Consider the following 9,976-nt stretch of genomic DNA (forward strand, 5'->3'; position numbering starts at 1 on the left):
TTCCCATCCCCTCCTCCGAGAACATCTTTCCAGCCTGCACCAGGTTAGGGGCCCCCTGGGCAGCCGGATCCTCGGCCATTCCCAAAGCTTGGCTGGCTGAGAGGCCACTGCTGGGCCTTGGGGAGAGATGGTGACTGTGGCTGTCCGGGGTGGGGTGGGGGCACAGGACGATGAGCTCATCCTGTGTCTCAACATTCAGCCTGCAATGTCCCCCACCCCTCTGTGAAAGTCCCAGCTGTTGCCCCACAGAGGAGGAGGAGGAGGGGTGTCCAGCAAAACAGGCTCCAGGGGAGGAGAATTGGAAGGCAAAGTACCCTCTGCAAAGGAGGCGAATTTGGGAAGAGGAGAGACAGACAGACGAGAGGACAGAAAAACAGGCAAGCAGATCCAAGGGCTCCAAAGACACCCAAATGGGATTGCCCCCCCTCCCCCCAAGGCCTGGACCTGGCAGGCCAGGGGCTGAGTGCCTGCAGGCATATTATCTAAATGTTTTACATAAATAAGTAGGTTTAGCCCACGGGATGGGTGCTCATTCGGGTGCCCACTCTGGAAAGAGTGCAAAGAAGAGCCACAAAGAGGATTAGGGGAGGCTAAAACATGCACAGGACAGTGGCTGGAACTGGGTACGTGTAGTTTGAGGAAAAGAAGGACGGGGGGGGGGGGGGAAATGAGAGCATTCTTCCGAAATCTCAGGGGCTGCCCCAAAGAAGAGGAGTCAGGTTATTCTCCAAAGCCCTTGAAGGCAGGACAGGAAGCCCTGGGTGGAAACTCATCAAGGAATCTGGAATGAAGAAGGAATTTCCTAACAGTGAGAACAATTAACAAGCGGAATGGCTTGCCACCAGAAATTGTGCTTGCTCCATCCCTGGAGGTTTTTAAAAAGAGGTGGTCTGAAATGGCCCAAGGGCAGTGGTGGTTAAACGTTTTGGTGCCGAGTGCCCAAAGCGCATGCCTGAAACCCCAAAATGCAATGTGAGGACACACACCCTGCCTGCACCCCCCACCCAAGTGCAGGCCTTCCAGGCTCAAAATGGGGGGAGACCGCACACACACGAACCCCCGAAATGCAATGCGAGCACCCCCCACCCGTGCATTTGTTCCCCACATGCGCCCTGCTCCCTGGCAATGCACTACGGAGACCCGAAGACCAGCTGGCCAGCAGGAGGCATGCTTGCCTACGCGGTGGAGCTGGGCTGGGGTGACGCCTGGCGTGCCCGCAGAGAGGGCTCTATGTGCCATAGGTTCGCCATCAGGGGTCCAGGGTCTCTTGCCTGAGCAGGAGGGTTGGATTAGAAGACCTCCAAGGTCCCTTCCAACTCTCTTATTCTGCTGATCAGTGCTCAATTAACCCAGATTTGGGGTTAATCAATACCCAAGCGGAATCACCCGGCACGTTCTCCTTGAAAAGCTTGTCTGAACAAGCCACCAGGGCTACCTTCACATACCACTGGCCCCACATAGATGCAGGACCCCAGACTGTCCATGTGGCAGGCAAGGGAGAACCCTGGTTTCTGCTTCATGCCGAGTCCCAAGGAACAGGCTGGGCATCTGGTGGCATGAATACTCCCCCCCCCTTTCCATCTGGGGATTTTCCCATGAGACATCCATGGACGGGAGCAGGGAGACAAAGGCAGGCCTCCCCCGCTCTGTCTGGGAGCAGAAGAGGGAAACTCCAGGTGGGTCACTGGGGCCTCCTGGGGGAGGAGGGGGATGGCTTCCCTGCCCCTCTTGAGTCACAGGATGAGCCCAAGGGGTCCTCTGCTCTCAGGGGCTCCTTGGGAACTGCAGAATAAGCCCTCCCTGGGCAGACAACGGGGTTATTGGGGGGGGGGGATGATGTGGCCCTCCCCACCTGCTCTCTTTTACAAAGCATTTTTACGCAGGGAAGAGCCCCATGGAGCTCTTTTGACTTCCCAGGCCAAGGCCTCCTGGTCATGTGCAAAGTGGGAGGGGGCTTTGCCTCCTTCGGGAGGGGAGGGGAGGGGCTCTGGCATTGTCAGAGGGCTGAGAGGGGCTGCTGTCAGCAGAGATTGCAGCACCTGCGGCTGGGCAGGCCATGCTGTGCTCAGCGCCTCCAGTTTAGCATGAGGAAAACACAGGTTGCTGGGCTCCCCACTCCCCCCCCCCCAACCCACTTTGAGTCCCAATTCACAGGCTTTCTGGAATGGACCCAAAGGTCTCAGCCAACAGGCTTGTGCCCGGCAAGGGGACAGATGTGTTAACGTCCCCCACCCCCTGCCCTGCCTTCCCCCTGGGACTTTGGGAGAGCTGGCTGGGAGGGCAAAAGCCCGCAGCCCCAACCATCCAGGAGGCCTCCTGATAACTTCCTTGTTGGTCTCCCCAGGCAAAAGCCCCCAGAGTCCTCCTCACAGGGCAGCCGGCTGCCCCAGGTGCCAGGCTCTTCATCCAGGAGAGGGGCACCCATCCACTTCGTGGAGGGAGGCATGGGGGACATGGGGGGAGGGCTCTGGGAGTGTCCCAGTCCCCTCCCTCTCCCAAAAGACAGAGCAGGGCTGCCCCCGAGGGCCCCCCAGGGCCTGGGCCTGGGCGGGAGCTTGGCCAGACAAAGAAGAGGCCCTGGGCAGAATAATGCCCAGGCAGTGGGCCTTGCTTGGAGGCTGGGGCGAGTGCAGCTAGCGGTCCAAGGCGAACCCTTTCCTAGCCAGCCCCACACTCTGAGGGTCTCGATCCCATCCTGCCCCAGCAGAGGCATGGAGTGGCAGTTGGGGCAGCGCCTGAAAGGCTCTGATGGCACGGATGCCACCCCACAAAGGACTAGGGGCAAGAGGGCAAGGAAGCCAGGTGCGCCTGGGACGTTGGCTCCCGGCGGCAGCGGCGTCAGAGCCCCGTCGAGGCGGACGGCTGCCCTCTTCGAACCCGCGACTGGTCCCCCCTGCGTCTCACGTTTCCTGTTGAGACAAGTCCAGGAAGTGGCAGCGCCCGCCAGTTCTCCCCCTCTTCCACCCGGGGGGGGGGAGGGACCGCGGCTGACTCAGCCTCCCCCCCCTTCCCTCTCCCCGAGGACCATAAAGGGCCCCGCCGGCGGTCGGGCTGCAGACGGCTGGGCTCGCCTGAGTTTCGCGCTCCCCGCAGAACCCGAGAGCAGAGAAGGAGAGACGCGCCCTGCCCGAGACCCGAGACCCTCGCCCGCCTCGCCTCAGCAGCCATGAGGGTCCCCGCCGCGACCCTCCTCTTCTTCCTGGCGCTCCCGCCGCTGCCCTGCGCCTGGGCCGCCGCCCTGCAAGGGAAGGGCCCCGTCGTCGTTAACTTCCCCGGGGACGCGCTGAGCCGCCTGACGGAGCGGGAGTTGGCCACCGTGAGTCTCCGGCTGCGCGCTCTCCGGGGCCTCCCTGGACAGAGACCCTCCTCCCCCGCCGCCTTTCGGACTTCGCGAGAGCGGGGCGGGAGGGCGAGCGGGGCGAGCACCAGACAGCAAGGGGGCCAACTCACCGATGCCCGTGCCCAGAGTCCAGAACTCGTCATCGTCAAAGTGGGCATCCCCGCTGGCGCTGGGCGCTTTCTTAACTGGCGCTGCGCTGCGCTGGCCCGACCCAGGTCAGCGCCGGACCCCGCGTGGGCGCTGTTGTAAGAAGCCCGCCTGCCAGTGACTCCCAGCCGGCTCTTCCTTTGGCCCCAGTGGAGGACTGGAGAGCCCGGGGGATCCGCTCACGGGATGAGGGTTGGGGTGAAGGACAAGACAGGAGGTCACCACAAGGGCCACCAACCCGCCGCTTAGCCCATTCCCTCCCAAGAGCCCCCGCTAGCGCCCCTCCTCTGTCTCCGCAGCGCTACCTCCAGCGTTACGGCTACTTGACGGCGAGCAACCCCGGGGGGCAGGTGAAGCTGGAGACCCCCCTCAAGGCCATGCAGAAGCAGCTGGGCTTGCCGGAAACAGGGGAGGTGGACGCCCCCACCCTGGCGGCCATCCGGGCGCCCCGCTGCGGAGTCCCGGACGTGGGTCGCTTCCAGACCTTCCAGGGCGACCTCAAGTGGGACCACACGGACCTCACCTACCGGTGAGTGAACGGGCACCTTCGCCGGGCACAGCCCCCCCCCCCCGTGGAAGACTGCAAGTGGAGGGGACCCCAAGATTCCTGGGTGGAGGGCAGCAGATTGGGGAAGGCTGACCCCCTCAGCGGCAAGCCTGCACTTTCCTCTGTGTGTGTGTGTGTGTGTGTGTGTGTGTGTGTGTCTGGAGAGGGGGGGAGCAGGGCTTGCTCCAGGGCGCCTGGCACACTGGCAGCCTCTGAGCCTCCACTCTTTGGCAGGGTGGTCAACTATTCCCCTGACCTGGACGGCTCCATCATCGAGGAGGCCTTCGCCAGAGCCTTCAAGGTGTGGAGCCAGGTGACTCCCCTCACCTTCACCCGCCAGCAGGAGGGGGAGGTGGACATTCTCATCCAGTTTGGAACCGGAGGTGAGTGGGAGGGGAGGATTGGGGGGGCAGCTGGGGTCGCCCCCTCCCCCATCTGTCTTGAAAGGATTCCTGCTCAGATGGTGGCCTCTCCTCCCTCCCCCTCCCTTTCCCCAGAGCACGGTGACGGCTACGCTTTTGATGGCAAGGATGGACTTCTGGCCCACGCCTTCCCTCCTGGCAAAGACCGGTTCAGCGGGGATGCCCACTTTGACGATGACGAGTTCTGGACTCTGGGCACGGGCATCGGTGAGTTGGCCCCCTTGCTGTCTGGTGCTCCTCTGGGCCCTGGAGCCTTGCCCTCCTGACGGCCGGTTCTCCTCTTCTCTGCGCAGTGGTGAAGACCTACTTTGGCAATGCCAACGGGTCTTCCTGCCGCTTCCCCTTCACCTTTGAGGGCAAAAGCTACTCCACCTGCACCACCGAAGGGAGGGAAGACAGGCTGCCCTGGTGTGCCACCACCCCCAACTTTGACCGGGACAAGAAATACGGCTTCTGCCCCAGCGAACGTGAGTAGCCGGGCCTCAGAAAGCGGGAAGAGGGGGAACAGAATGCGGAAGGGTAGAACAGGAATAGACCTCGGAGGTCTTCTAGTCCAACCCCCTGCTCAAGCAGGAGACCCTAGACCAGTGGCCTCCAACCTCTGGGCCCCAGTGACCGGTTCCATACAGAGGGGCCTTTCATTGGCCAGAGGGGCTGGGGTTTCGTGAGCTGCCAGGTGGGGCTTTGCTTGTTTGCACGTCCCAGTTTCTGGCCTGCCCTGGCCCACTGCTGGCCCACAGACCTGGGCTGGAGACACCCCCCCCCCCCGCCCTAGACTAGTCCAGAGAAGGGGCTGTCCAGTCTCTTCTTAAAGATCTCCAGTGATTGGATTGATCAGGATTATTGAAGCCCTAATTGCTCCACAACATGTGGGGAGCGGGGAGGGGGGCGGCCAGAAGGGGCTACCTGGCTTTGGAAAGCTGAGCTGTACAGTGGGGGGAGGGAACAAACAGGCCCCCACTGACAATCTAACCAGGGGCAGGTGGGAGGAGCTTCTCAAGGCAATTTGCTTCTGAGACCCCTGCCCCTTCTTCAGTTGTGAGCCACTTACAAGTTGGGTGAACTATAAATGTAATAAATTAATAAGTAATAAGGGGAACTGAGCTGCCTGCCAAGAAAGACAATGAGGGAAGTTTGGTTCCTTGGAATTACTGGGTGAATTCCTTTTCCCCGTCTGCTTTGCTAGTCCTCTTCACCTACGACGGGAACAGCGACGGGGAGAAGTGTGTCTTCCCCTTCATCTTCGGGGGCAAATCCTACCAGGGTTGCACCACCGATGGGCGCACAGACGGCTACCGCTGGTGCGCGACCACCGCCAACTTTGACCAGGACAAGAAATATGGCTTCTGCCCAAATAGAGGTAGGAGGGTTTGGGGCATGTGGCGTTCAGGACGGGGTGCAGTGTGGGGAATGCATGTGCTCAGGGACGACCTCAGTCCTGGCATTACCAAGGGGGGCTGCAGCTGCAGAGCCCACAGACCAGCCCTGACCGTCTCACATTCAGCTTCAAGGCTGCCTCCTGGCTTCAGGGAGTTCTGCTCGGCCTTTGCAACAGCTGGGGACCAAGGCTGACCTCTCCCTCCCCCCCAGACACGGCTGTGATTGGAGGGAACTCCCCGGGCGAGCCCTGCTCCTTCCCCTTCAAGTTCCTGGGCCAGACGTACAGCAGCTGCACCACGGAGGGACGCACCGATGGGAAACTCTGGTGTGCCACCACCAGCGACTACGATGCGGACCAGAAGTGGGGCCTTTGCCCTGACCAAGGTATGGGGAAAGCTCCTTTCACTGCCACCCTGGGAAGCTGGTGGGGAGGGAACTCAGCACCCCCACCCACAGGGCACAAATAGCTCGGCCATTAACGATGCTGAGCTTGTCAGCTGACAGCCCGAGTACCGCTCAACGGGGTGAGCTCCTGCTCCTTGCTCCAGCTCCTGTTTGAAAGCAGGCAAATGTGAGTAGATAAATAGGTACCATTTCAGTGGGAAGTTAGTGGCATTCCATTCGCTTTTGGCGTATCCCTTTGCTGGCCACATGGCCACAGAAAAGTCTCTGGACAACGCTGGCTCCCTTGGCCAGGAAACAGACAAGCCCCGTGCCTCAGATTCGGACATGATGGACAAGAGAACAATTGACAATGACGTTTGCACACGCACACAAACATGCACCAAGTGTGTCCAGCAGCCTAGGGGAATGGGTGCCTTTCTCAGCAGGGGGAAGGGCGGTGAGGGGGGCCACAGGGATCGAGGGCCCCGGTCCAGCCTCTGCTGCCGCTTTGCACCCCCAGGTTACAGCCTCTTCCTGGTTGCGGCACACGAGTTTGGCCACTCGCTGGGCCTGGAGCACTCCAGCATCCGGGAGGCCCTGATGTACCCCATGTACACCTACGTGGCCGACTTCCAGCTGCATCCGGACGATGTGGCCGGGATCCAGTACCTCTATGGTGAGCAGGAGGGGGGGTTGCCGGGGGGAGGGGTTCCCTGGGAGCAGAAGGCAGGCTGTCCTCCCTCCCTCCCTCCCTCCCCGAGCCCTGAGACAGGCAGCCCCCTGGCCCTGCCCGGGAAGCTCCCAAGGGAATCGGGGTGGGGGGGCTGGGGGCCTGTTCACACACCGTCTCCTGAGTGACGCTGGTCTGGAAGCCCTTTCCATGGAGAACATGAGGCCCAAGTCCCTTCATCGTGATGTGGAAGGAGCCCTGGAGATCCTCCGTCCCCTCGGAATGCTCCCGCCCGCTGCTCCTTGGCTCCACGCTTGAGCTGCTTCTGCTCTTCTGACGGCCCCTCCCTCCCCCAAATCAGAGCCTCTGATGCTTGTGCTGCTGCTCCTTCTCTCCCCCCGCAATAGGTCGGGGATCCGGCCCTCAGCCCACGGCGCCCAGCCCCCCTTCTCAGGCCCCCACGGAAGCTGGGGATGACGACGGCTCTTCCGTGACCGAGACCCCCGCTGTGGATGGCCGGAGCAGCGCCTGCCGGGTGGGGGGCTTTGATGGGGTGGGCGAGATCCAGAAGGTGCTGCACTTCTTCAAGGACGGGTGAGAGGCGAGGCAGGAGGGGGGCCGGGCAGAGCTGGGGGCTTGGAAGGACTCGGGCTTTGGGCACAGCGGGGGGAACTGAGCTCAGACTGAGCTGCCTTTCCTGCTCAGGCAATACTGGCGAATGTCGGGCACAGGGCACGGGCCTCTGGAGGGCCCCCTGCAGATCCAGAGCACCTGGCCGGACCTCCCAGATGTGATTGATGCAGCTTTCCAGGACCCTCTGACCAAGAAGCTCTTCTTCTTCTCGGGTGAGGCCCCTCCCCACCCAAAGGACCCTCAAGGGGGCGGCCATGGGCCTCAGGATCCCCCCTGCCTCTTCCCCTGCGGAGGGGCCAGGAAGGGCCCTTGCAGCTGGCTCCTCTGCCCAGAGAGGGGCCCCTGCTCAGCCAGCCACCCCTTCCTCTTGCAGGCCAGCGCTTCTGGGTGTCCCAGGGGCCACGGGTGCTCGGCCCTCGGAGCCTTGACAAGCTGGGCATCGGGAGAGACGTGCGCAGGATTGTGGGGAGCCTGACACGGAAGCAGGGGAAGGTCCTCCTCTTCAGCGGAGATCAGTTCTGGAGGTACCTGAGCCTCGGGGGAGGGGAGAACATGGGGTTCCTCTGCCCAACCCCCTTCCTTTGGGAGCCAGAGGCTGGGTGGGGGGACAGAGGCTGCTCAGGGGGGGCTCCTGCACCTCCAGCCACCCCCTCCCTTGGCCTGAGCTCTCCCTCTCCCCAGCTGCCTTGCCTGGTCTGGCCTGGCTCCCTGGACTGCACCCCACAGGTAGCTGCCGGGAGAAGGAAAGCAGGAAGAGGCACTCTCGGGGGCATCTAGAGGGGCCTTGCTAACTTCTCCTCCCCTCCCCTCCAGGCTGGATGTGAAAAAGGAGCAGGTGGACAGGGGGTTCCCCCGCTACATTGACAGCCTCTTTCCTGGGGTCCCCATTGATGCTAACCTGGTCTTCCAGTACAAAGGTAAGGGGGGCAGGCGGGGGGACAGCCTCAGGTGGGGCCCAGGCAGCCTCCACGCCCCTCTCATGGGTCCTCTGCAGGGGGTCTCTGCTATGCAAGGGGGCCGTCTAGGAACTTCCTCCACCCTGGTGCAGCAAGCAGCAGAGTGGGTAGGAGGGGCTGCTCTGTTGGGGCTGCAGAAGACAGATGGCCACTAGAGGGCAGCAGCCGGCAAGTACTGCTGGAGCTCCTCTGATTGGGCTCTGGGCAAATCTGGGGGTGCTGCCCCTGAACCCCAGACCTCTCCTCTGCCCGGCCTCCTTGGCCAGGAGGAGGTCTCCCCTGGGGGTCCCTGCGATTCCTTCCCTGTGGCCGCTCCGCAGCGCCCGCTCACCTTCACCCGCTGTTTCCCCTCTTCCAGGGAGGTTCCACTTCTGCCGCAGCCCCTTCTGCTGGCAAATGAACCCCCGCTACCAGGTGACCCGGGTGGGGTACTTCAAGCAGGACGTCCTGAAGTGCCCTGAACAATGAGACCCAGCCCACCTGGACCCTCGGCTTCAAAAGGCCTCTGGAGGCGGGGGCATTGCTGCGCAGCTTTGAACCCCCCCTGGCTGGCCAGCTGATGGGGGTGGGCTCTCTGCTTGGGGGGCCAGATGCTGCCCTGCCCCTCAGGCCCCCACAGCCTGCGGAAGACTTGCCCGGAAGAGGAAGGGGCTGCGCTGGGGGGAGGAGAGTTCTCCTCAGCCGTGGTCCCGATCCACTGAATGGCGTGGGAAGCTCCAGCCACAAGCCCCTCCCCCAACTTCCATCACTTGCTCAGGAAGCAGCCGACAGAGAGGAGGGAGACTTCATTGGGGGGGGCACTCTTTGCAGCTTTGCAACTATTTGTGATTGAAGGGGGCGCTCCCGCCTGCTCCCCACTTTTCTCCCTCAGGCCCTGCCTTTCTAGCAGCTGCTTCCCATCGGGGGGGGGGGGGATTTGGATATCTGGCTTTAACAGAATAAAAGAGTTGGAAGGAACCTTGGAGGTCCAGCCCCCTGCTCAAATTGCCCCCTCCCCCCTCTCTTCATTTGGGGGGAGGACCTGCTAGGGTTTCCTCTCAGCATTGGCTGGGTTGCTGCAAATTGGGCAAAGTGCACCATATCCCTGGTGTTATTTTTTGGAAATAAAAATGTTGTTTTGTTTTACCTCTGGCGTGTTTTCTGTCTATTCGGCTGTAGCTGCTTACTGGCAGGGGGGGTGGGGGTGGGGAGAGGATAAAATCCTGCCGGGAACGGTCCATACATCGCAGGAGGTTCGTGTTGAGGCTTTCAGGGGGTGGGGGAAGCATCACGTGTGGCTGGGCAAGGCCAATAGCCCCTTTTCCATTCTGGGTCAAAATGAACTGCAGCTCACAAAAGCCTCCATTGGCAACAGAATTTGTTCCCTGGAGAAGCCCAACAAAACACCCAATTTGTTTGGCAGTGCAAATTAGGAAACCTTTGTGGAAGGCAGGTGTCGTAGAAGGAAGGAAGTAGGGGACTACAGAAGGGCCTGGGGTCTCCAGCAGAAGCTCCAGC

General features: G+C 61.8%; 1 protein-coding gene across 1 annotated transcript; it reads left to right on the forward strand.

The window, feature by feature from the left end:
- The first annotated feature begins 2,929 nt into the window (after nucleotides 1–2,929).
- MMP9 (matrix metallopeptidase 9) lies at nucleotides 2,930–9,604 on the forward strand. Its single transcript, XM_081949448.1, has 13 exons — nucleotides 2,930–3,316; nucleotides 3,787–4,016; nucleotides 4,269–4,417; nucleotides 4,532–4,663; nucleotides 4,750–4,923; nucleotides 5,643–5,816; nucleotides 6,047–6,220; nucleotides 6,741–6,896; nucleotides 7,298–7,484; nucleotides 7,596–7,735; nucleotides 7,897–8,047; nucleotides 8,337–8,440; nucleotides 8,838–9,604. The coding sequence occupies exons 1-13, from the start codon at nucleotides 3,167–3,169 to the stop codon at nucleotides 8,945–8,947; spliced, it is 2,031 nt and encodes a 676-aa protein (XP_081805574.1). The 5' UTR covers nucleotides 2,930–3,166; the 3' UTR covers nucleotides 8,948–9,604.
- Nucleotides 9,605–9,976: the final 372 nt, after the last annotated feature.

This window comes from Natrix helvetica (assembly GCF_964273705.1).
Source record: "Natrix helvetica genome assembly, chromosome: 3".
Taxonomy (NCBI): Eukaryota; Metazoa; Chordata; class Lepidosauria; order Squamata; family Natricidae; genus Natrix; species Natrix helvetica.

Bases quoted from the DNA above. Each gene is read 5' to 3' on its own strand.
- MMP9 (XM_081949448.1), top strand. From the start codon at position 3,167: ATGAGGGTCCCCGCCGCGACCCTCCTCTTCTTCCTGGCGCTCCCGCCG. The intron at 6,221-6,740 runs GTATGGGGAAAG...TTGCACCCCCAG, and splicing joins GGGCCTTTGCCCTGACCAAG to GTTACAGCCTCTTCCTGGTT. The intron at 7,736-7,896 runs GTGAGGCCCCTC...TTCCTCTTGCAG, and splicing joins GAAGCTCTTCTTCTTCTCGG to GCCAGCGCTTCTGGGTGTCC.